The following is a 25,507-nucleotide window of genomic DNA, read 5'->3' as shown; positions in this document are numbered from 1 at the left end:
CTGTGTGGGAGTCGGTCGGAAGGAGTTAGCTCATCCTCCGGCATTGTGGGCTGGGGGGCTCCGGCAGGCTGCTGATCCTCAGCTGGAAGGCATTTGGAGGCAGTCTGGCGGGGCACCCTCTGGCCGCCAGACTGGAGAGGACACCGCGCGCAGCCTGCTCTGGGTGGCTGCGGAGCCCGCGCGCGAGGCAGGGGTTGCGGGTCCTAGCGCCGCCGCCAGGGGCCGCTGCGGGTCCCGCTCGCCCGCCCCCCGGTAGGCGGGGCCGCGTTCTCCCCGCAGCCGCCGCCGCACCGCCGCCTGGGCCGCCCGAGTCCCCGGTGGAGCCGCTGCCGCCGCCGGGAACTCGATGCGGACGGAGCCCGGGCCGGGCCATGGGGATCCTCAGCATCACGGACCAGGTCAGCCCCCTACCTCTCTCCGCCTTATCCTCTCAGGGCCCAGCGCCGCCGCCACGCGAGCTCGGGGATGTGCGGCCTAGGCTGGGCCCGAGCCCGGGGCTCCCGCGCCTGCTGCCCCGCCCCGCGCCGCGCTCCCCGCAGCCCGTGTCCTTGGGGGCCTGGCGGCTGACGGAGCACCGCAGGGATCCGCTGCAGCCGGGACCCCCGGAGCGGAAGCCGCCCAGAGACTCCCCCACCTCCAGCCTAGGTGCTCGCATCTCTCGGGTTCCGCTCTGGCGCCAGCTCCTGAGTGCCGGTTCTTCCTGCAGCCGCCCCTGGTCCAGGCCATCTTTAGCCGCGATGTGGAGGAAGTGCGTTCCCTCCTCTCGCAGAAGGAGAACATCAACGTGCTGGTGAGTTGGTCGCAGCGAGGATGGCGAGCCCGGTCGGGCTCCGGTGTTTTGGACCCCTCCCCACCAGTGGGGCGGCTCCGTGTCCCCTCTGCTCCGATGAGGCCGCAGTATTTCCCACCCTGGGGTGGGAGCCCGCTCTGCATTTAGGGTTGAACTGCAAGTCAGGTTTGGAGCATCAGCCAGTGGGGCTGGAGATCCTCAGAAAAGGTGCTGTCTTCTGAACCACGGGGTCTGCAGCGCCCTCACCCCTCTTGGGAAAAGGTTTCTCGGCCCTGACTCCACCCTCCCAAGGTGCTTGTCTTTGATTCTCAGTGCTGGGATTTAGGACGCTGCAGAACCCATGCGAAGATTATGGGGAAGGGCCTGTAGCTCTGAGACATGAACTGGGGTCATGGATAGTTCCTCCCCAAAGCGGCTTCTCTTTTCTGCTTTCCCAGGACCAAGAGAGGCGAACCCCATTGCATGCTGCTGCCTACGTAGGCGATGTCCCCATCCTCCAGTTGCTACTGATGTCAGGTGAAAGTGGGGAGCAGGAAGGTGTGGCACCTAGGGAGGGAAACAGAAGGGAGGAGTCTCTTTTTTGCTATCCAGGATTGATCTCTGGTGCTTGGTGCAGATGAGTCTCCAACTCTGTCCTGATTCCCCAGCCTGATGACTGATTTCCTTCCTCACTTCCCATCAAAATAGGGCATTGTATCCCCACAGGTGCTAATGTCAACGCTAAGGACACACTGTGGCTGACCCCTCTTCATCGTGCTGCTGCCTCCCGAAATGAGGTATGGCCCCCACCTACTTTCATTTTCAGAAAGGATGAGTTGACTAAAGGTGGAGTTTAAGGGTTGGAGAGCCTTGTTCTACCATACTAGCCAGACTTTGGCTCCTCCTTTCTACCCTAGAACTGGCTGGTAAGGGGGCTGAGTCTTGCCAGCTGATGTGACGTCAGGGAGAGCTTAACACTGGGCTGGCAGACTTCGGGGGCCCTGCTGCCAAGTCTGAGTGACTCATCCCTGCCTGGGGGGCCACCTTGAGTCTGATCCCCCTCTGGGCAGTGAGATTTCTTTCCTTGTAGTGGTGGATGGAGGTCATGATCTGTTCCACCCTTGCCCCACATTAGCAAGAGAGTTGACCGAACAGGGGCCAAACATGCCTCATAGGTGAGATCCTGAACCCCAGGGTCATCAGCCCTGCAAAGAGGGAAAGGAGATCTCCCTTTGGATTCTCTATCACATCCTTGGTTCCAGCCACCAGTGGCAGGGACTGAGGTCAATGGGGATGAGGTGGGTGGTGCTGAGGAAGAGCATTTTAGGCTTGGTTTCAGAGAGGAACTACTGTGTGATTACCGAGGTAATTGAAATAATATGGATGCTTAGGAAAGCTAAGGAGGTTGTTTAGGGTGTTAATGTAGCAGGAGCATTTATTTTTCCTGAAAGTAGCAGTTTGGAATATGTGAATCTACTTGTGTATATTTGTTCAGGGTAGATGTCTGTTAGTGGCAGTTTCAAGGCTAGGCTGGGGACTGATCCCCAGGATTGAGGAAGAGGAAAGGATCCTTGTTTTCTTCAGCAAGGTAAGGAAGATTTTAAGCTCTGAGGAGATTCAGAAGATAGAAGATAAGTATGGAGCAGCTCTATATGTTGGGAAAATAAAAGGCTGTGCTGGGTGGGATGGTGCCATTAGGTACATCTGACCTGTTCTTCTGCTTCCTCCTGTTTTACCTCCTGCTCTACCTCCTGCTCCCCCTCTGTCTTCTCTCCTGTCACCTGCCCTTCCACAGAAGGTGCTGGGACTGCTGCTGGCACATTCAGCAGATGTGAATGCCCGGGACAAGCTGTGGCAGACACCACTGCATGTGGCTGCTGCCAACCGGGCCACCAAGTGTGCTGAGGCTCTTGCACCTCTGTTGAGTAGCCTCAATGTGGCTGACAGGAGCGGGCGCAGTGCTCTGCACCATGCAGTGCATAGCGGGCATCTCGAGGTGAGGACCACTCCAGTCCAGGCCCAGCCTTCTATTTCCCTCTGTTCATATTTCCCTGCTTCTGGGCCATGAGACTTGGGAGAGAAGGAACACTTGGGTTCAAGTAACAAATGAATAGTTGCACTGAAATGGTTTTTTGGTTGTTTTGCTAAGGATCAAACCCAGAATCATGTTGATACTAAGCAAGTGCTGCACCACTGAGCTATATTCCCAGCCTCTCAAGTGAATTTTCTTTGCAGGAGGCAGGGTCTTGCTATATACTTCAGGCTGTTTGTTTTTTTGTTTGTTTGGATCAGTATCAAACTGAGAATCTTGTGCTTACCAGACAGGTGCATTTGCTGCTGAGCTAAATCTCTAGCCCCCTTCAGGCTGATTTTGAATTTACTGTTTAGCCTAGGCTGGCCTCAAACTCATGGTAATCCTCCTGCCTCAGCCTCCTGAATGATGAGATTATAGGCATGTACCGCCATACCCAGCATTAGATTGAAGTTCTTGATTTGGACTTTCAGAAGTTAATAAACCTTCTCTCTCTCTTTTTTTTTCTTTTTGAGAGAGGATCTCACTATATAGTTGCAGGCTGGTCTTGAGCTTACTTTGTAGCCCAGTCTTTTCTCAAACTTGCAACAAATCCTCCTCCCTCAGTCTCCCAAGTGCTGGGATTATAGGTGTGCACTACCATACCTGGCAAGTTGATAAACCTTCTGAAGATACATGGAAAATACTTATTTTATTTTTATTTATTTATTATTCTTTTTTTTTTTTTTTTTTTTTGTCTTTTTCTTTTTTATCCGTACCGGGGATCGAACTCACAACTACACACTTGCAATGCAGGCGCTTAGACTGCTGAGCTAAATCCCCAGCCCCCTATTCATTGTATTTTTGAGAGAGGATCTTGCTATGCAGTTCAGGCTGGCCTTGAGCTTACTTTGTAGGCCAGACTGGTCTCAAACTTGCAATGATCCTCCTGCTTCAGCCTCCTGAGAGCTGGGATCATAGGCATGTACCACCATTTCTGATTTGGGAAATATTTATATTCATACCTTTTTCTGAAGAGAGAGGCCTTGTCTGTCACCACATTTTTCAGTATTTTTATGAGTTTGAGAACACGAGCACCTGAAGAAACTTCTTTTGAGTTTCCCTCAGAATTCCAAATTTATGTGGTATCTTTGCCTTAGTACCTGTTCCTGTTTCCTCTAGTCCTCCCAATATTTCTCCTCACCAACAAAGGTATTAGGCTGTCATCCCAAGCACTATGAAAAAGAAAAAAAAAAGGCACGAGGCTGCCTCCAGCTTTGGGATGAGAGGCCTCTGCCCTTGTATAGATTGATAGCATGAACCTGATTCTGACTTTTATACCCTGATATAGACAGTGAACTTGCTCCTCAACAAGGGAGCCAGCCTGAATGTCTGTGACAAAAAGGAGCGGCAGCCTCTACACTGGGCAGCTTTTCTGGGTAAGACAGAATACATTTCACCCTTAGAGTTCCTAGAGCAGGGAGATGGGGTTGCAGCCTTTGGAGAGAAGAACTTAGGGCCTTAGGGTTCACCATCTACCTCTTTGAGAGTTTCCTGTTTTCCTAGGGCATTTGGAAGTCCTGAAACTGCTAGTGGCACGTGGTGCAGACCTGGGCTGTAAGGACCGCAAAGGCTATGGGCTGCTGCACACAGCTGCGGCCAGTGGCCAGATTGAAGTGGTGAAGTACCTGCTCCGAATGGGGGCTGAGGTGAGGTGCTGAGTGCTAGGGCTGGGGACTATGGCAGGGGATTGGAGGTTAGAGTCTGTGATGGAGATAGGAAGATGGTGAGACAGTTGGTATCACTTTGGGAGGTTGGGCGGATATGGTGAGAAGGTCTGCACAAGGCTTTCCTTATGTAGTTGTGCCCTCATTCTTTTGGGTCAGAAACCTGGAGGGGCTGAGACAGTCAGATTTCTGGGACTCTTGACTACAAAGTGCTATCTTTTTTAAACTGATACATCTCTTACCCTCATTCCTGGAAATCCAGATTGATGAGCCCAATGCTTTTGGAAACACAGCTTTGCACATTGCATGCTACCTGGGCCAGGATGCTGTGGCTATTGAGCTGGTGAATGCAGGAGCCAATGTCAACCAGCCGAATGACAAGGGCTTCACGCCACTGCACGTGGCTGCAGTCTCCACCAATGGCGCTCTCTGCTTGGAGCTGTTGGTCAATAACGGGGCTGACGTCAACTACCAGGTGCCTGAATGGGGGAGGCTTAGATCAGTGGAGAGAGGGACCTGGCTCTGGGAGTCCTGATCACATCTAGATAGCTCTCCTGGGGAGTTGTCCACTTGCCTCCTGGGATGTTTAGATCTTGGTGTAAGGACTCAGGAGAATGGGAACTGAAAAGATGCCCATAGGTCCCCTAGTCATCAGGGATGTGTCCCTTAAAAGTGGGATTGGAGCATTCTCTGTGCTTTATACTGAAAAAATTGCACTGTGTTTCCACAGAGCAAGGAAGGGAAAAGTCCTCTGCACATGGCTGCCATTCACGGTCGTTTCACACGCTCCCAGATTCTCATTCAGAATGGTACGGACTTGGAGAGAATTTGTGCCCTCATCTGCTCCTGCCCCAAGGAACTCAGCCCTGGAATTGCCTTGCTTTTGTTCTTCTTACCCCTTCTTCCAGGCAGGAAAAGCAATTGCATCTTTGCCCCACTTTCCTAAGGCTACAAACAAAATGTCCCATGTCAAACACTACATACATAATAAGCACTCACCTGGTAACTAACTGGTGCAAGTGGCCCTAAATGTGAATTTGTGTGTGTGTATCTCATCTCAGGTAGTGAGATTGATTGTGCCGACAAATTTGGGAACACACCCCTGCATGTGGCTGCTCGATATGGACATGAACTGCTCATTAGTACCCTCATGACCAATGGCGCGGATACTGCCCGGTAAGTCAGGGTCCTTCCCTGACCCCACTTCTGGGCCACCACAGATCTGTACATCCTGCTCACATCAAACTTGAAGTTACAAAGATACTTGCTGAAAGAAAACTTGGGAAACCTACCCTTATTTCTAGGATGGTGATAGACCACAGTAACTGGTCCCTCCTTAACCCAAAGACTAAGCCCCTCTACTTTTCCATAGGCGTGGTATCCATGACATGTTCCCCCTGCACTTAGCTGTTCTCTTTGGATTTTCTGACTGTTGCCGGAAGCTCCTATCCTCAGGTATGTCCTGGCTTACTGGGGGTTGGCAGGTGTACCCTCATCACTCCCAGCTTAGTTCTCTAGGATGTGATCTGTGGCTGGTCTGCCCCTCCAGGTCAGCTGTACAGCATTGTGTCTTCACTCAGCAATGAGCATGTGCTTTCAGCTGGGTTTGACATCAACACACCTGACAACCTTGGCCGCACCTGTCTTCATGCTGCTGCTTCTGGAGGGTGTGTTCTCCTTTCTCTCTCCCAGTCCTTGAGAAGAGAGCTAGGCAAGGGCTGGATCCCCACTGCCAGCCAGCTCCATTCACTCTGACAGTGAGAGCAGGCTGTCCACTTCCAGCCTCTTAGCCCATCCCCGAGTCTGGATAACTCCTTGAGGCTCTCTTACCTCTTGGCTTCCTTTTAGAAATGTGGAATGTCTTAATTTGCTATTGAGCAGTGGAGCTGATCTGAGGAGGAGAGATAAATTTGGAAGGTAAATGAATATGGAGGGGTACATAGCAGGTATGTGACTAGAGAAAATGGCAGGGGGAACTAAGTACAGGGAATGTTAGCAGCAGTGTGTGTGGTTGCTTTTAGATCTGTCTCTGATTCTACTTCCCCTGTTCCCCAGGACCCCACTGCACTATGCAGCCGCCAATGGTAGCTACCAGTGTGCAGTAACACTGGTGACTGCTGGGGCGGGAGTCAATGAGGCTGACTGTAAAGGCTGTTCTCCTCTCCACTACGCTGCTGCCTCTGACACTTACCGGAGGTGAGGCTCACACTTTGCCCTCCCAAGCACACACCCCTCCCTGAGCTGCCCTAGCATTTTCACTGTCTTCCCCAGAGCGGAACCCCACACTGCTTCCAGCCATGATGCTGAAGAGGATGAGCCGCTGAAGGAGTCCCGCAGGAAGGAGGCCTTCTTGTGAGTAACAGAGCAGACCCTTGGGATGTGCTTTCCCCAGAGCACCAACCCCAGCCCTGTTAGTTGCCCTGTACTCCAAATCTCTGCCCCCCTGCTGTGCTATCATCCCACTGTCCACTCTGCAGTATGGCACACTGGGTACGAGTGAAAACCAAAATGTGAATGTAGCTGCTTTCCTCAGCATGGGGCTTCTCGAGAAGACCAAAAGCTAAATGCATAAAACCATTAACTTATTCCACAAACTTGAACTGAATATTTGTTTACTAGCTTCAGAAAACTGTGTTAAGCACTAAAATAAGTAATTTTTTTTCTGTGCCAAAGATTGAATCCAGGGCCTACCCCATGCTAGGCAAACTCTCTGAGTTCATCTCCATCCCTAAGGATAGAAGATGAGTGTCTCTGGGAGCCCAGTGGTAAAGCACAACACCCTTGGTTCAGTCCCCAACTACAAAACAAGACACCAAAACAGAAAAGGATGAATCACCTCAAATTTCCACTCTTTGAAAACTAATCAACTATTGGGAAAATAAATAGTGGACTCTTACCCAGTACTTAGCAATATAAGAAGTTAATGATGGGAAAATTAGGTGTGTATAGGGAAATTCTGCACTATCTTCATAATTTTTTCATAAACCTGGCTACTGTAAAATAAAAACTGGGGCCAGAGATTTTGCTCAGTGGTACAGTCCCTTCCTTGCAAGTATGAGGTACTGAGCCCAATTCCTGATACCCAAAAATTAAAATACAATAAAAACTGGACCAGGCATGGTGGAAAATGCCTGTAATCCCAGCACTTGGGAAGCTAAACCAGGAGGGTTGCCATGAGTTTGCGGGCCAGTCCACATTATGTAGTGAGGTCAAGGCCAGTCTGAACTATATAGCAGTACCCTCTCTCAAAGACAAAACAAAATGTTTATTGCTAGGTATAGTGGTGCACTCCTGTCATTCCATTCTTCGGAATGAGGCAGGAGGAATATAAATTTGAGCCCAGCCTGGGCTCAAATAGTGATTTACTGAAATCCTGTCTCCAAAAAAGGGGAAAAAAAAAAAAAAAGGATAAAATGCAGGCATAGTGATACATGTATGAAATCCCAGCACTTAAGAGGCTGAAACAGGAGAATCACCATGAGTTTAAGGCCAGCCTGGGCTACTTGGCACGACCCTGTCTCAAAAAAAAAAAAGTAAAAAGGGCTGGGGATTGTAGCTCAGTGTTTAGGCTTCGGTTCAGTCCTCAGCACCACAGGGAAAAAGGGAGCCACGGATGCAGCTCAACATGAAGGTCCTGGTTTTAATCCCTAGTACACACACACAGAGTCTAAAGCTCAGAAGCCAGGTATGTTCACGTGCAGCTGTAATTCCAGCACTCTAGGATGCTGAGGCAGGAGGATCTCAAATGAGTGCCCTGGGGAATTTAGTGACTTGATAAGACCTTGTTCCTAAAGATAAAAGAAAGCAGGGGTGTACCTCAGTGCAAATATCCTGGGTTCAATTGTCAGTACTGCCAAAAGAAAGAAAGAAGAAGCTTATCTCTGCAACCTTTGGCAAGTTACTTAACCTTTCTGTGCCTCAATTTGCGCAACTATAGAGAGTTTAAAATAGTTAATATTAAAGTGTCTACTAACATATAAGAAGTGTGTCAAGGAAGTGCCGAGAAAGAAGTAAGTCACTAACTGGGAAACAGAAGGCTTCACAGGAGAGGAGCTAACTAATTTGCAGTGAGCTAGACTCCTTCAGAAGGGAGGCAGGGAGAGCAGGCCTGCAAGACCCAGGCCAGGCCAGGCCCGGCCCAGTGTGCCTGCAGGTAAGGCAAGCACAGCAGCCCAGAAAGCATGTAGCTGAGCCGAGAGCCCTGGGGCATCCGGAGAGCATCCGGAGCTTAGAAAAATGTCCAGAAGGCAGTGCCCACGACAGATCTTGGGAAAGTAGTAGGTTTAGAGCTGGGGTTGAAGAATGGACAGAGGGTGGTTAGAGGGGTTCCTTTGCCCTTCTCTGCACCTCCCAGAATCATGCCTTGGGCCTGACCCTCTCACCATCTGCCTTCTGGCTCCCCAGCTGTCTGGAGTTTTTACTGGATAATGGTGCAGACCCCTCCCTGCGGGACAGGCAGGGCTACACAGCTGTGCACTATGCAGCCGCCTACGGCAACAGACAGAACCTCGAACTGGTACGTGTGGGACAGTCTGGGGGAGAGGAGGCAGGGCCAGGGCCACACACTGCCTTTGGGTTTGTGATTTTGAAACCAAGGGATGTGCAGTAGGTCCAGAGGTTTAGAGGATTACTGTGAGTAGGGAAAGGGGACAGTTATCTTAGGAGTTTTCAAGTTTTAGCACCTATTTTCCTGTCATTGCATCATTGCAGCTCTTAGAAATGTCCTTTAACTGCCTGGAAGATGTGGAGAGCACCATTCCAGTCAGCCCTTTGCACTTAGCTGTGAGTCCCACATTTCCTCTGCCTTTTCCTGTCCTTACTCATCCCAGCACCCACATGAGGGTCAGCACTGGTGCCTCTGTCTCTCCTTCTTCCTTCTCGTGGGCATTGAGAAGGTGGTCACTGGGTGGGGAGGGGATGGGCCTTGCAGGAAAGAGGCCTGAGGGGCCCAAGGAGTTTGTGGAGGACTAAGGCCGGGAGCCACCCCCTGGGTCCTGACTGCACAGTGGGGATGGAAATGTCCTAGCTGGGTCCATTGATTGCCTGTACCACTCCAGGCCTACAACGGTCACTGTGAAGCCCTGAAGACACTGGCTGAAACGCTGGTGAATCTGGATGTAAGGGACCACAAGGGCCGGACTGCGCTCTTCCTGGCCACTGAGCGAGGCTCTACTGAGTGCGTAGAGGTACTTACGGCCCATGGTGCCTCTGCCCTCATCAAGGAGCGCAAGCGCAAGTGGACGCCCCTACATGCTGCTGGTTAGTACCTACCATGGGCTGCTGCCCTCCCTTACTATACTAAATCTCTCCTAACAGATTTAGGGCTGGGAGAGGGGTAGGACAAGGAATAAGGAAACTTCAAGTTCCAACTTTTTTTTTTTTAGTAACGGGGTGGGGTATCTGACTCATGATCTCGTGCTTGCCAGGCAGGCACTTAGGGTGCTGAGCTAAATTCCTAGTCCTCAAGTCCAATTGATAGCTTACTGCAGACACTGCTGCAGCGTTGAAGATTTTTTCCTCTGACAGACCTTCCATAACCCTGACTCTCAAGTGCTTTAGGTTCAGCTGGCCTCCCTCCCTTATCCTGACACTATCCTGACTCAGCTTTCTTTTCTCCTAGCTGCCTCTGGCCACACTGACTCCCTACACTTGCTGATTGACAGTGGGGAACGAGCTGATATCACAGATGTCATGGATGCCTATGGACAGTGAGTGGAGGGCAGGGGTGTGGTGATGGTTTTCCTATGCTCGCTGGACCATCACCCTTCCCCTGTTACCTCTACAGAACCCCACTGATGCTGGCCATCATGAATGGTCATGTGGACTGTGTACATCTGCTGCTAGAGAAGGGATCCACAGCTGATGCTGCTGACCTCCGGGGCCGCACTGCCCTCCACCGTGGGGTGAGTGGGCTCACAGGTGGCTCAAAGTATGGGATCACAGGGTAGCAGGATATTGGAGCTGAGCCAGGATTTTGTGCCTGTGATCTTACTGAGTCTTATTGTGTTGCTCCAGGATGAGTATGTGGTGTCCCTGACTGATTTTCCCAATTGCCATTTGTTATTATGTGCAACCACCTTCTCAGCCCAGACTATGCCAATGATGCCTTGTTGACAATCCTGTTGGATAGTGATGCTACTTCTCCTATCTCCTCTATGATCACTTATCCTAGAGCTGCCTCCACCTTCTGCCACAGGATTCTTTTCCCTTTCCCTTCCCCTTCCCCACCCTTTCTAGCTCTTTTTTTTTTTTTTTTTTCCTTATTCCTTTTGAGACAGAGTTTTACTATGCATTTCAAGTTGGCTTTTGAAATCACTTTGTAGCCCATGCTGGCCTCGAACTCACAGCAATCCTCCTGCCTCAGCCTCCTGAGTTCTCCTGCCCTGTACCCCCCTCTTTTTGTGACTTGGTCTTACTATGTTGCTGAGGCTGGCCCTACATTTCTAGGCTCAAGTGATCCTGTTGCCTGAGCCTCCCAATTAGCTGGGACTACAGGTGAGCCCAGCTTTCTCTTGGGATTATTTGGTCCTGGCATCTTGTTATACTCTATTTGGTCTTTTTTTTTTTTTTTTTTTGCTTTTTCATTTTTATCGGTACCAGGGATCGAACTCACGACCGCCTGCTTGCAAGGCAGGTGCTTATGCCGCTGAGCTAAATCCCCAGCCCCCACTCTATTTGGTCTTTGACTCCAGATCTCCATAATTAACTCTGGCCATCCTGCCTATTGAACGAGAGTCAGGGAAGAGGATCCTGATCCCATATACTAGAATCATTGCAAATACAAGGATTAGAGCACTGGAAGTGGTTATTACTCGGTCCAGTCTCCAGTAAGTGGCTCCTCATCCCACCTCTGCCTGTGTTCCCTATAGGCAGTGACTGGCTGTGAGGACTGCCTGGCTGCCCTGCTGGACCATGATGCATTTGTACTGTGCCGAGACTTTAAAGGCCGTACACCCATTCACCTGGCCTCAGCCTGTGGCCACACTGCTGTGTTACGGACGCTGCTGCAGGCTGCCCTTTCCACAGACCCCCTGGATGCCGGGGTGGATTACAGCGGATACTCGCCCATGCACTGGGCCTCCTACACTGGTACGCCACAGCCTCTGGCAGATACAGGGATGTGCGTGGGGTGATGAGAAAGATGGGTTGTAGGAGAGAATCTGAAAGTGGCTTGAAGGTTCAGGGACAGCACAGGACAGATAGAGGAAGCCTGCCATTTCTTCCATTGCCATGCTTTTTTCCTTATACTCAGGACATGAAGATTGTCTGGAGTTGTTACTTGAACATAGCCCATTCTCATACCTGGAGGGAAACCCCTTCACTCCTTTGCACTGTGCAGTGTAAGTCTTTTCCTCTGCAGCAGCCCTGTTGTAGGGGGCTGTGACTTGCCTTAGAATTATCTCCTTTGGCCCCGCTGACAGCCCCTCCTTTCTCCCAGAATTAATAACCAGGACAGCACCACAGAGATGCTGCTGGGAGCTCTGGGTGCCAAGATTGTGAACAGCCGAGATGCCAAAGGACGGTGAGTACTGAAAGGCCTTGGGGAGAAGCTGAGCTGCCTCTGGCCTCATCTCTCTGCCCAAGCCAAAGAGCCTTCCTTAGATCACTCTATGCTGACCCCTACCCAGGACCCCCCTTCACGCCGCTGCCTTCGCGGACAATGTCTCTGGGCTCCGGATGCTGCTGCAGCATCAAGCCGAGGTGAACGCCACTGATCACACAGGCCACACTGCGCTCATGACAGCAGCTGAGAATGGGCAGACCGCTGCTGTAGGTATGTGGGGGCCCTGGGGAAGGGAGGTGCTCTAGGTATGTCTAGGAGGGATCAGCCCTGCCTGTGAGCATGGGGTTCAGAACACAGAGGGTGTCTCAGTGTCTCATGGTACAAAATATATGCAGGTAGGAGGGTAGAAAGCCAGGATGAAAATAAAATTAAAAAAAGACAAAAGAAAGCCAGGATGCCTGCTGCTCTGGAGGGACCCATCAACCAGGTGCCATTTCTCCTAGAATTTCTGCTGTATCGAGGGAAGGCAGATCTGACTGTGCTGGATGAAAATAAGAACACTGCCCTCCACTTGGCATGCAGCAAGGTACTTCTGGACCTGGTGGCTGCATGAGGGACAGGGGTTGATGCAGGGTAGATCCTGACTACAGAGAGGACTGGATCAGAAGTCAGGGTTGCCTGGCTTACCTGCCTGCGTCTCACACTCCCCAGCTCCTACTCTGTGGCCTGTCATGCTTCTACCTCACGAGTCCCCACTGTCTGTTCCCCCTCAGGGCCATGAGAAATGTGCCCTCATGATCCTGGCAGAAACCCAAGACCTTGGCCTTATCAATGCTACCAACAGTGCGCTGCAGATGTGAGTGCCCAGGGAGGGGCTCCTGGCTGGGGGAGGTAGGTGGGTAAAGAAAGCAGCCCACACTACAGGGACTCTTGGCACTCACCTTATTTGTTCAACACCCTTGCTGCCCTCTGGGGCTGCTAGGGAGTTTTGGCTTCCTGCAGACTCTGGTCCACCTTTTTCTTTTTTTCTTTCTTCCAAGGCCACTGCACATTGCTGCCCGGAATGGTCTCGCTTCTGTGGTGCAGGCCCTGCTAAGTCGTGGGGCCACAGTACTAGCTGTGGACGAAGAAGGTGGGTAGGGTCCAGAGCTTTTCCTTTTCCTGGGTTTGGGATCAGGGACAGTGTTCAGGAGGTGATTTGTTAACCTTACTATAAATGAGATTTTCTTTCCAAGAGAGCTCTTCAGAACAGGGACCCAGCTTCAGTACTTGAGTCTCAAAGAGGAGTCAGACAGAGCCAGCAGGGGACCAGAGGACTCCCCACACAAACCCCAGGCCTTTGCCCCTGCACCCCAGTTTTCTTTTTTTTTTTCGTCTTTTTCGTTTTTATCGGTATCAGGGATTGAACTCACGACTGCCTGCTTGCAAGGCAGGCGCTTATGCCGCTGAGCTAAATCCCCAGTCCCTGCACCCCACTTTTCTTTCCCACATGAGCATCTGCCTTTCGCACCCCCTGGGCCCTCACCACCCTTGATCTCTGACCATGGTGGGTGTGTTCCTGCCACAGCTACACCAGACAGAGAGCCAGGGCCCAGGGATACAGGACCTGTTCCTTAGTCCTCTCCCTTTGCCCTATAGGTCACACCCCAGCACTGGCCTGTGCCCCCAACAAAGATGTGGCAGACTGCCTGGCCTTGATCCTTTCCACCATGAAGCCTTTCCCACCCAAGGATGCTGTCAGTCCTTTCAGCTTCAGCCTGCTCAAGAACTGTGGCATCGCAGCTGCCAAGACGGTGGGTGGCTGTGGTGCCCTGCCCCACGGGGCTTCCTGCCCCTATAGCCAGGAGCGGCATGGCGCCATTGGGTTAGATGGCTGCTACTCTGAGTAGCCCCCTCCAGTGTCCCTTCCCCTGCCGGTGGCTTGATATCTTATTCTATTTATTTAGAAAAAAATCTAAACATTTAGGGCACTTTAAAGGAGAACACGACTGGGTGGAGGGGTGGAGGGGGGAAGGAAGCACTGGGGAGCAGCTGCTCACCCCTTTGCCACACCATCCCAGCCTGGCAGGGGTCTGGGACAGACAGGGAACACCCCAGGCCCTTGGTACCCCCAGGGCAACCCTTTCTGCCAAGTGTCCCAAAATGATTGATAAATGCCTGGCTTTTCCCTCTCTTTGATTCCATCTCAGTTCCCCCTTTCTGCTGCCAGCTCCCCCAACTCTGTCCTCTCCATGTCACCTACCCCTTTACCCCTACTGCCAGGCAGACCTCTCCTCTTCTTCCATACCCATCACCACCTCCCTGCTCGGCTGGCCCCTCCATCCCTGCAGCAGTGAGAAGCCTTAATTTCTGGTACTGTGTGAGCACTCTGGGGCAGCTAGAGGATGAGGGGGGGAAGGTACTTAGCACTGGGGCCTGGAGCTTTTCCCCCACTCTATACCCAATCACCCCTGAAGTTCAAATGCAAAACACTTGAAGCAGCAACTACTGTACCTGGGCCCCAATCCTGCACTCTCCCCTGGCTCCTCATATGCAAATCAAGGGCTGGTTCTGCCCCCACAGCCTGCCCCACTCCCCTCCCACTGCTGGCCTGGCCCCCTAACCACGCACTTTAACCTTGCTTTTTTTCTTTTAACCTTTGGGAGAACAGAGCCTGTGGCCATTCCCTCTCTGGCTCACTTCTCTCAATTTTGAGGCTTGTCATGAATTTTTAAGTAAGCATTTTATCCTTTAGGGGAAGAAACAAGTTAATTTGCTGCCCATTTCAAAATCATAGCTCTAGTATGTCCTCTGTGTTTCAGGCATGTGCTGCTTGCATGTGTGTGGAGGGAAGAACTGTGTCCTTCCTCCTATGCCCCCCATCCCAGAGTTCCTTAAGCCCCCTGTCTGCTTACACCTTCTGTCATGTTGAGAGTACCCACCGCCCCAGTCACTCCTGATTTGAAGCCAAAGATGGTGGGAGGGGCGGGGCAGTCTAGGGACCTGTGGCTGAATTGCAAAAGCAAACCTCCCTCTGCCGGAGGGGGAAGCTAAAATGGAGAGAGCAATGGATGGAGCCTGAGGCGCGGTCCCCTGCCTTTCCAGTAGAGGGAGAGATGGGATTGAGCTGGGGGCTGCATTGATAAGATTCCTAGAAGTTGCACCCTAGAAGCCAAACTGGGTCAGTGTGAGAAGGGGGCAGTTTTCTCTCTAAATGTAGCATTGAATCTGGCCTGGTCCCTTCAGATGCCCTGTCCATCCATGTCCTAGGTAAGCCTCTGTGCAGCTGGACCCACTCCTGTAGCCCAGTGTTCCTTCCTCATACTCAATACCTCAGCCAGGGGCCAAGACACAGAACTTGAATAGAGGTCCTGCCCCCTCCACCCCGACAATGCATCCTTGCCCAGTTTGGCTGCCATCAGTATTGTCCCCTGAGAACTGGACAGGCTTCGTTTACACAGTACAAGGGGTCTCTCCTGGGGACCCTTCAGCCTCCTATCCCACCGAAGCTTGCTCTATTCAAATCTTACCCATTTTTCAGTTGTGTCCCTTGAATGTCTTGCCACCCTTGCCAAGGGTGGGCTGGGGGAGAGGGCCCATCCCAGAGATGTCTCCCTCCTCACATATGCCCTTAACCATACCTCATGCTGGTTCCCTGAAGCCTGGGGTGTTTGTCCAAGTCCTTATTTTTTTTTTTTTCAGTTTCTTCTTATTCCCTGTCTCTCTGTGTCTTGCTTCCCCAACTCTCAGATCCTAAACCATTTCAAGGCTTCCAAATGACCATTATTGGTGAGAAGGATTGTGCAGCTTTTAGTTTTTATTTTTGTTTTCAAAGCCAAAGGGCCTTGCAACGCCCCTCTTGCCCTCCTCCCATCATACCTTGTCCTCCCCTATATGACAATCAATGTGACCTCTTAAGGGCTGCTGCCCCCACCCTGACCCTGCTGGTTCTGCAAAGTTTGCCCCCTGACTTCAGTTCTTTCTCCTAAGATCTTCCCGTTATACCCCCTCCCTCTCATTTTGGTGCTGGGAATTAGGTGGTAGGGGGCACGGGGTGCAAGGACATGGTTTCTTGGGAATGAGTTGGGGTATCAGTCGTGTTCTCCTTTATCAATGCTTAGTGACGACAGGAAAAAATCTTGAGTATTTGTCAGGAGCCCCATTGTTTCGTTTTGCTAGATGAGATTTCTGGTGGCTGTCTGTTCCCTGCTGCTCCTCAGCACATTGTCAGCAGTGCTGGGGAGATGGGGCCCCCTCTGTCCCTCCTCATGTGGTTATGAGGAGGCCTGGAGGGTGAGCAGCCTCCTCTCCTTATGCCAAAGGAAATCCCGCACCCCACCCCGGGCTCCCCAGTCCCTAGTGTTTTTTGAAGCATTTTGACCATTCTCATGGCCACTGCATATTTATTTTAATGTTAAGATTTTTTTTTAAACCTCTTTGACTTAAACGGGTGCGGAGAAGTAAAACAGGCAGAATGCCCCCCAATCTTCGGGGGTCGGGTGGGGGAGGAAGCACCTCCTTCCCTTCGCCTGCCCCTCCCCACCTCCCCACCGCAGCTCTAAAGCACTTGCTTCAAGTAATAAGCACTTTTGTGGAAAGGCCTATTTGGAGTGAGGACCCTGGGAGCACCCCAGGTTCTAGCAAAGGAGATGGAGCGAGGGCTACATAGGAGACAGACTTGTGAATCAGAGGGCGAGATGAAAAGAGCCAGTTTTTAGTTTCTGATATTTGGGGGAATGTTTCTGATTGGGCGGTGGCTTTGGTAGGGTTGTGTACCATACTTCAGAAAAACAAATGGCACAAACTGTGGGTCCCAGGATGGACCAACAGACCCGGGTCACTGCCACTGTCCAACTGAGACTGATGGGCCACCTCCCCCATCCCGTGGCCCCCTGAGCCATAGGACTGCTGAAAACCACTGAATGTACAGCCCAGGTTGGGGTGGGGAGCAGCCCCTGGGGGAGGGGGCTTCTCCTTTTGTTTGGTGCTGTGGGGGGTGGGAGAGATGAGACTGAGGGACTGCCACCCCACGTAGACGTGTTTCCTTGGGGTGGAGGGGCTGAGGAGAGTCTGCCTCCCTCTCCAACCCCAGCCATGGCCCCTCTTCCTTCCTCACCCCTATCCGTTTTGACTGTAAGTCCAGCTCACCTTTGCCTTCAATATGTAACCAAAGGAAAACTCAATACTGTTTCCACCACTGTCTGCCCACCCGAGCACCTTCTTACTCCCTGGACTTAGAAGGGAGAAGCTGGGGGTGGGTTAGGTGGGGCCAGAGTGAACGGTTCTACAACTGTACCCCCAAAACCTTCTCTGCGGTCTTGGAAGGGGTCCTGAGAGGTGGGGAGGGGCCAGGCTGGCAGGGCTGGGAGTAGGCACACTCTGTATCTGACGCACATGGCACATGAGTGTTTCCTTGTCGAAATGACTCCAGTGACTATGGTCCAGCGGGGAGACCCCTTCCTCTTTCCCTCTCAGCCATTCATCATGCTCTCCCCATCCCCAGTGTTCATTCTCCACCTCCTTTCCCACCGCAAAGGAAAATAGCCTTACAGACCCTAACCCAGAAACCTACTCCTGGGGCAAACCAGTATGGGCCCCCATCCCACCAAGTTTGAACCCTACCTTTTGAAAAGGAGGGATAAGGAGCAAAGTAGCCCCTTCCCCTCTAATTATGATGGCTCCAGCCCTCCATGGCCTTGGGCCAGGCTGGGCAAGGGCGGAGGGTGAGGAATCTTTGAGGACCAAGCCCAGTGGTCTGGGAAGAGGGAGGTAGCGAGGGACAGGTCTGACTTGGGGACTCCTTCCTCCCCCACCCAATCCCTAGAGACCCAACCCCTAGAGAAGCGACCAAATCCCAGAGATGGGCGGGAGCTGGGGGGAGGGTCTGCTCTATGAATTACTTGAAGGTACTGATTCTGAGGCTGCTGTTGCCCACATAGGTGTGAGGGGGACACTGTCACTGCATTTGGGAGGGCAGAGCGTGGCGGGCGATAAGAGGATGTGTCCTCAGCCCTCACTCACTCTTGCTAGGCCCTTTCTCTGGGGTGTCTGCAAGCCTGACTGCCCCAGGGAAGGCAGGGAGAGCCTTCCCTCCCATCTCCATCCTCACTCTGGGCACCCTCTCCAATTGCACTAAGTAGCTGTTGTGCCAGTCTTACCCCACACCAGGGTGGGGTCTCTGCTTCCAGTCTTTTCCCACTGCCTCCACTCCCCTCCCAGACAATCTCCTTGTTCCACTTGTATTCCTGGATAGCTCAGCTTTGTATGTGTGTGTTTGGGGGTGGGGTGGGTTTTGGCTGGAGTGGGTTTGGCAGAGGCTTAGGGAGGGCTAGGAGACAGATGGAGGATGATGTCTTCTACCCCTTTCCCCAGCTCTGAGTCACAGAAGCCTGGGAGGGTGGGTGCCTACTCTTGCTGCCGTGTGTCTTGCAGATGTGCCAAAATGGGGAGGGTGGGATGGGAGGGTGCCTGGTAGAGCAGCCCCCAGGGTGGCTCTCTCAAAGCAATACAGTCCCCTGCTTGGGGACGGCAAGACAGGGGAGAGGGTTGGGGTAGGGACCTGGGGGTTCCCGTGTACAGCTGTGTATATTCAGGGGTATTCTCTGTCTGGTACCCACTGTGGGCATCTATGTGTGTGTGAACCTCCTTTCCCCATGCCCTGCATGACCTGTGATGCTGCAGACACCACCATCCTGTGTACAGGTGTGTCGGGGGCACAGAGGGACATGTTTCATGTCCTGTTGCACCCTCCACCCTGTGACCCATGTACTCGGTTGTAGGAAGTAAAGAGAACTGAGCACAATTCACTGGATTCTAGTTGAATCTTTCTCTAAGCAATTTCCCCATTCCTGCCCTTCCCCTACCCTGGATCTACCTGTGGTGCTAGTGTTGGGGTCGGGGGTGTTTAATGCTGGTGGGCAGCAATAAAGGGCAGATCTGCCCAGATGCCTGCATCCCCAGGGTGCTGAGGGCAATAGGAAAAAGTGGGGGCCTTGGTGCATTTGCCCCACCCTTCCTCTCCTCCCTGGGCTAAAGCACAATGCTCTTCCTGAAGATTGATGCACCCTGCCCTCTCCTGGCCCCTACTCATGTCCTCCCCCAACCTGCTTTGAGCCCTCCCACCACACCGGTTTTCTATGCTGTTTTGGTGCAAGTACAATTGTCGTAGTCATGGCTTTGGGATGGGTTCTGTTTATTAAAATCCTATTGCTCCTACTGGCCCTGTGTCCCGCCTCCATTCCTGTGGTTGGGGGGAAGGAAGGGCACTCTGGACCCCTTGCCACTGGCCTCATCAGCCACCAGGGACCAGGGGCAACAGCTGCTCCTCTAGCAGGGCTATTGTAAGCATGAGGCTGCCCCCCAACAGCAGCCCCAGCCCTTGCAGTAGCATATGGAGCTTGGGTAGGGGCTCAGGAGGACGAAGCAGGGCTGGTAGCTGAAAGAAAAAAAAAATGTTGAGATTTTGGCCTTGCCTCTGACCTCTTAACCTGAAAAGGCAGTACCAGAATCACCCCCACCCAAACACTTTAGACTCTTGGTCCTTGTCAGACTCTGTGGGCCAGCACCATGCAGGACCTGGTAGTGAATGTGGACTTCCTTCCCCTCGGGCCCAGATGCCCACTCCCTTTGATTCCTCTGCTCTTTCCCCAAACTTCTCACCATGTCCACGAGGGCCACATAGAGGAAGACCCCAGCAGTGACCCCAAACACCCAGGGAGTGAGGGGAACAGGGCCCAAGCTGAGCCCCACCCCCAAGGCTGCACCCCCTAGTCCCAAGGCTCCAGATACAAGGCTCAGCAGCAGCAGCCTCTGAAAGGACAGTCCTGCCTGGAGCAGCATTGCGAAGTCACCTGTTGGGGACAGAGCATAGGATAGGAGGGAAGAAGCCAGGGTTGCCCTTCACCTGTATCACCTACCAGTCTCCAAACTTGTACCCTTTGGAGATATGCTTTCTAGAGCCCACCCCACTTGTACCATTCCTACCCAGTTCATGGGGCAGCTCATGACAGAAGACTGCCAGGGTAGTGCTGAGGCCACTGGAGACACCATCCGAGAAGGCAGCACCTGCAGTCCATGGGTAAGAGGTTCAGTCCAGAAGTCTCCTTAAAGGCCAGTGCCTGCATCTACTCATCTCTTAACCTCCCAGCAACCCTCTTACCTCTATCCAAGAATGCTGGCCCAAGCCTCTTGGGACCAGCCCCTCACTTCTTACCTATGGCCAGCCCATCAGTAAGGTTGTGCAGACTGTCTCCCAGGAGGACCATCCATATGATGTTGGCATCACCTCCACCATGGTTCCCATGACTATGGCCTTGGTGCCCAAGAGGGGTTGGCATTGGTGGGGTCTGGCTGTTCTGATCCGTCTGGCTCTGAGCCCCTGGCTCTTGAGGAGGAACAAGGACAGGTATTGGGAGCTGCAGGTGAGGACTGTGGGCCAGGAGCCTAATCATTTTCTCCTCTAGTCACCTGGAGCTGCCTGCAGGGGCCAAAGGGCCATCCCAGTGCTGTCCTCAGGGTCTGGGTTTGGTGTTCCGAGATCCCTTCTCTTTTGTCTGCAGCATCTCTGAAATAGGAGGGTATCCCTCCTGGTGGAGGAGGCAGCAGAGCCAAGGGCTGAGGGGAGGCCAGGCCACCAGCTGGGAAAATGAACACCTGGTCCCACCTCTGGCACTGTGAGATGTCCTTTGGCCTCTACCTTTTTCCCAGTGTGGCACCTCCCCTGTCTCTTGTTGACTTGAACTTGGGAGAGGAACCAGAAGTCCAGGTCTATGTGAAGGTGCCCCTACCCACTCTTGTTAAAGAACAGCTCCTACACTAAACACCAAACATTCAAGACATAGGAGCACACCCTGCCCGTCACCTCTTGGCTTGTTTAGCCAGTTCTTGGCTAGGACTCTGGGCCCAAGCTGAGCCCTGGTAGCTTGGCTAGGACTCTGGTCTCAGTAAATAGAGAAAAGCGTGTCACTTACTAGCCTGAGCCCTCTGTGCCGGAAAAGCCCTAGCATGTTCTCCAGCATGAAGAGCAGGAAGAGGCCTCCAAGTACCAACATCCCTGGACTCAGATCTTCCTCTGGTCGCCCACTTGGTCCTGCATGCTGCCTCCCCTGTGCCTAACACAGAAGAGGTCAGGGTGGACCCTGGAAGTCCCTATACCTAGCAGCACCCTCCTCCCACTTGGGAGGTCACTGGCCTTCACTCATACTCTGTTGGGAGGCAGCTCTTGGCCAAAGCCAGAGATGGGGAGTGGGATATGGGGGAGGGTGGCAGAAACGGGGAGTGGATGGCCAATGACTTGGAGCAGGACTGGATCCAAGAGGCCAACTGTCAGCCGCCTCTGGGTCAGGAAGTCAGGGAAGGGGACTCACGTACATGTGGCAGCAGGTGGAGCAGCGCATCTCCACAGAGAGTGCTCACAGCCAGGGCTCCCAGGAAACCCAGCAGAGGCTGCAATAGATGAGGTCCAAGGAGCCGCAGCAGCAGCAGGGAGAGGGGAGAAGGAAGGCTGAGCAGCAAGACTGCCAGGGCACTGTGGAGCAGGGCTGGGGAGGAGAGGGCTGAAGTTAGGCCCCGGCTAGACCCAGAGGCAAGGGCAGAGATATGCTACAAGGGAGGCAGGGCCCCAGTGAGTTCTCTTCCTTGGCATGGAGCCCAGCCCCTACCAAGACTTGGTGTGCTCCCACCCTATTCTCAGCCACTGACCAGGTAGTAGGTCTCCTGGAGGAGGTGGGGCTGGGATTTGAGTGCAGACACGGCTGTCGATCTGGTAAAGCAGGGCAGGGCACAGAAGAGCAAACTGTCTCGGTGTCAGAGGCGCAGCAGGGCTCAGGCCAAAATTGACCAGCAGCTGGGAGCCATTTAGACACTGGGGAGTTGAGCATTGGGTCACACATTAGGAAATCAGCAGGAACTGTGATACGGATCTTTCTATCTGTACTGTTGCATTGACTCTCGGGTTTCTGCCAGGGTCCCCTTTGCTCACACTGGTAGATTTGTTGGGGACTGAGCGCATTTCCAATCACTGTGTCTTAATTACTAGTGAATAGTCAATCTAATGCAATGTCTTTAACTCAATGCAAATTGGTGCCTGTGAACACTGCCATCCATTTCCCTCCCAAACCCTAATAATCTGGTTGGTTTGGTGATGGAATTGATTGAAAATCCAGAACCCTCCATGCCAGAATTCTGGAAGGGGTTAAGAAATGCCTGAAATGTCCCTCTTAATATCTCTATCAGATGTTCATCCAGACTTGGCTGCTTCATTCTCTGTCTCTCCCTCTCTTCCCTGCCTTCCTTTCTGTTTTGCCTTTTTTTTTAGATACAGTCTATCAGTTGCCCAGACTGGCCCCTAACTCAAGATCTTCCTTTGGCCTTCTGAGTGATTGGTACTACGGATGCAGCACCATCACACTGGGCACCAGTCTTGAATGCTTCCTGCTGTAGGGCACTCACTGGGTTGTGTTGCCCACCCTCTTGTGTACATGGTGTAGTGGCATGAATGCACTGTCTTTCTAGATAAATCAGCCATTTAGACCTTGCAGATCTCCTTGCCAGAAAACCATGCCCAGATCCTACCCTGGACTGTTTCTCTGGATTCTCTGCTTTGCCAAATGTGGTCCCTAATCTGGACTCACTTGCTCTGAACATATTAGCGAAAAACATACCCTAAAGCTACATTAGGATTTTTTTTTTTTTTTTGGTACTACAAATCAAACTCATGACCTCCCATTTGCCAGGCAGAAGCTGTGCTGCTGAGCTGTATCTCCAGCACCATTCCCCCACCTTTTAAAAAAATTTTTGGGACAGAGTCTTACTAGGTCACTCAATTATCAGGGCTTTTTTTTTTTTTTTTGAGGGTAGTGTTTTGCTTTTCACGACAGGATCCCACTATAGTTTAGGCTGACCATGAATTCACTATAAAGCTCAGGCTGGCTTCAAGTTTGTGGTAATCTTCCTGCCTCAGCCTCCCAAATGTTGGGATTACAGGTGTGTACCACCAAGCCTAGTTTGAGATTTTTGTCTCTATGACTGTAAACATTTCAGACTCACATCCTCATTCAGGTGGTCAGCCAATGAATGGTCAAGCAGCAGAAGCCTGTGAAAGAAGTCTAGGCCTGAGGGAGCTGGCCCTTGGGGAGATTTTGACTCCTCTAGGTCACTCCACCCAGAGGGTCTCAGAGGCATCCCCGGCCAGACATCCACACTCAGCTCAGGGTCCTGCAGCCTGAAAAGGATGAGATGACAAGTCAGATTCACTCATGGCCTCATGCACCTGCTTGAGAAGTTCCTCAGGAGCTTAGGGCACAGGAGGATCAGCCACTGGCTAGAATTCCTGGGATCCAGAAACCACACACATCACAGTTGGAAAATCTGAGCACAGTTATAGGAGGGGCTAGGAATGGGGACTGCAGGAGGAAGAGAAAGGCCTGAAAACTCCAGATTGGGAACCAAGTTAGCCTGGAGACTTTGGACACTGGACTAAGAATAAGGAATTTAAGAGCCTGGGGGTTTGGAGCAGGAGAGGCCTCCTCCAGAGGCAGGAAGTTTACTGAGTAGTTGGTTCTGAAGAATCATAATTTAGGGCTCTTATTTTAAAAAGCCTGCAGTGGGCATCTGATCTAAGCACTGATCAGACTTGGGAATACGGTGTTTGTAGATAGGGGAGGGTTTAGTACCTGTGTGTGAGGTTGTCTCCAGATGGGGGTGCAAGACGACCAGTTGGAAGCCCATGGTGTCCCAAGCGAATTCCCTGAACTCGGCCCAGCCCCAAGCTGTGGAGGAGCCGGGCCAGGCCTTTTGCAGTCAGGGTCCCATTCTCTCCATACAGGCCAAACAGCTGTGCCAGGTAATGGCTCTGCTCCTGCTCAGCAGGGCCCAGGTTGGGGACTGAGCCCCCTACCCAGCCCAAGACCACCCCTACACACAGACCAACCAGCATATGCCATACTAGGGATCTCATCCTGAGGGGACAAGAGGTTAGAGGCTTTGGTTCTGGGTTTTATTCCTCCTGGAACATCCTGAGGACTGGGCCCTAGAAGAATAAGGAGGAGTGGGTCAGGGCCACTGCTTGGCACTCTAGCCCAAGACAGGGGAGAACCTTCACTCCCTGCACCTGCTTCCTCCTGAGTCCAGCAGCAGCCCCTGCTCCTGCCTCCAGCCTCCTGCCTGCTGGCTCCTCTGGAGTAGCCTCTTGTTTACCAGTCCTTGAGCACCTTTCTCACCCAGAGCCTGCCCAAGCTGAGCTGACTATCCATCTTCGGTCCCCAGACTCCACCCCTCAACCTTTCCCCATCTCCCTATCCCCCCTCATTTCTCGGTCTCACCCTTCCTGGCAACATGAGAATTGTTATTACTTCAGGTCCCAAGCAGGCCTCACTGTGGATATTAAAAGGTTCCTGAGGCAGGGAGGGAGAACTTAGCCAAGCTTCCAGGAGCAATGGAGGCCACGTCAGTGAACTGATGGGCAGACTCCCCTTTCTAGCCCACCTGCTTGGGGCGGGGCCAGGGGTGGGGCTAGTGTGGGAAGGTTCATAGGAGAGAAGAGTTAATGGTTCACTGGTCTCTAGGGTGGTGTCAAAGGTCGGTGTATGCTGGGTCCCCTAACAGGGAGGGGTCACCTGCCTTGAGAAAAACACATATCTAAGAACCTGTGCCCAGTTTTTTTCCACTTAAATAATTTTTTTAGCCCACCGGGTGTGTTGGCACACACCTGTAATCCCAGCACTTAGGAGGGTGAAGCAGGTAGACTGCCTGTGAGTTCCAGACCAGCCTGGGCTACATAGTGAATTCAAGGACAGCCCAAACTACACAGTGAAACTCTATCTCAAAAAAATAAATAAAAACAGAAAATTCTTTCTAGTCATAACTCAGCACCACTATATATATACCCCTTATGGGCTGGGGATTTAGCTCAGCAGCATAGCACCTGCCTGGCAAGCGCATGGTCATGGGTTCAATCCCCAGTACCAATTTAAAAAAAAAAAAAAAAGATTTGGAACTTACATATATACCCCTTGCCCCATATACCTTACCTCTGGTATTGAGCTTCCTGTCTGCAACCCCATGTTCCCTAGGAAAGTTGGACCTATGAGCCCCTAAGCCAGGAAAGGCAGACAAGTAGAAACTCAACATGCATGAGTGAGGAAGAAACTATTTTTAGCAATTGAATTCTCCACCCAGGAAGCAAAAGAGCCAATACTCTTCAGACTCATGGGAATGGTGAGCAAGAAAGGGGAAGCCCTCTTGGAGAGGGAGCCCCTCTCTTGATACCTGATCTGGCTTAAGGTAAGTAGAGCAAAGTCTGGCTGGGCCAATTGGTCCAGGGGGTTGAGGCTCCCATTACCTGACAGCAGGAGACGGGAAGGACACCTAGAGGAATGGGGACCCAGCCTTCTTGTGGTAGCAGGTGGGCAAGGGTCACCTGCAGGGAGGAAGCATGGGAGGGGAGCTCCCTTAAAGGGGCAGGACTGCTTAGCCTAGGTCCTTGCCTGTAACCTATCTATCTCCCAGGGACACCATGC

General features: G+C 52.2%; 2 protein-coding genes across 5 annotated transcripts; one reads left to right on the top strand and one right to left on the bottom strand.

Annotated features, from left to right (window-relative positions):
• Positions 1–239: 239 nt before the first annotated feature.
• Positions 240–19,205, top strand: Ankrd52 (ankyrin repeat domain 52). The gene is made up of 28 exons (XM_003476186.5): positions 240–398; positions 707–790; positions 1,228–1,306; positions 1,496–1,566; positions 2,565–2,765; positions 4,132–4,219; positions 4,347–4,489; positions 4,770–4,982; positions 5,238–5,316; positions 5,569–5,683; positions 5,880–5,962; positions 6,057–6,174; positions 6,356–6,424; positions 6,563–6,703; positions 6,779–6,859; positions 8,912–9,023; positions 9,218–9,289; positions 9,565–9,766; positions 10,128–10,215; positions 10,293–10,410; positions 11,377–11,596; positions 11,760–11,847; positions 11,946–12,029; positions 12,136–12,281; positions 12,515–12,597; positions 12,785–12,867; positions 13,052–13,143; positions 13,650–19,205. The coding sequence occupies exons 1-28, from the start codon at positions 372–374 to the stop codon at positions 13,898–13,900; spliced, it is 3,231 nt and encodes a 1,076-aa protein (XP_003476234.1). The 5' UTR covers positions 240–371; the 3' UTR covers positions 13,901–19,205.
• Positions 19,166–25,443, bottom strand: Slc39a5 (solute carrier family 39 member 5). 4 transcript variants are annotated; one of them, XM_063254930.1, is made up of 11 exons: positions 25,330–25,443; positions 23,663–24,018; positions 23,037–23,211; positions 21,690–21,852; positions 21,360–21,529; positions 20,960–21,094; positions 20,457–20,553; positions 20,203–20,373; positions 19,974–20,054; positions 19,650–19,840; positions 19,166–19,425 (listed from the first exon to the last, which is right to left on the bottom strand). In XM_063254930.1, the coding sequence occupies exons 2-11, from the start codon at positions 23,944–23,946 to the stop codon at positions 19,282–19,284; spliced, it is 1,611 nt and encodes a 536-aa protein (XP_063111000.1). In that variant the 5' UTR covers positions 23,947–24,018; positions 25,330–25,443; the 3' UTR covers positions 19,166–19,281. The 4 variants fall into 4 exon arrangements, with proteins under 4 accessions (XP_063111000.1, XP_003476018.2, XP_063110999.1 ...); XM_003475970.5 differs by having other exon boundaries at positions 20,960–21,100; positions 25,330–25,442; XM_063254929.1 differs by lacking the exon at positions 25,330–25,443 and adding an exon at positions 25,019–25,117 and having other exon boundaries at positions 20,960–21,100.
• Positions 25,444–25,507: the final 64 nt, after the last annotated feature.

Source organism: Cavia porcellus, unplaced genomic scaffold, assembly GCF_034190915.1.
Source record: "Cavia porcellus strain 051 isolate PalLab524CR breed Dunkin Hartley unplaced genomic scaffold, mCavPor4.1 scaffold_8, whole genome shotgun sequence".
Taxonomy (NCBI): Eukaryota; Metazoa; Chordata; class Mammalia; order Rodentia; family Caviidae; genus Cavia; species Cavia porcellus.
Note: the sequence above shows the minus strand (reverse complement) of the source record. Positions and strands in the feature narration are given on the sequence as shown.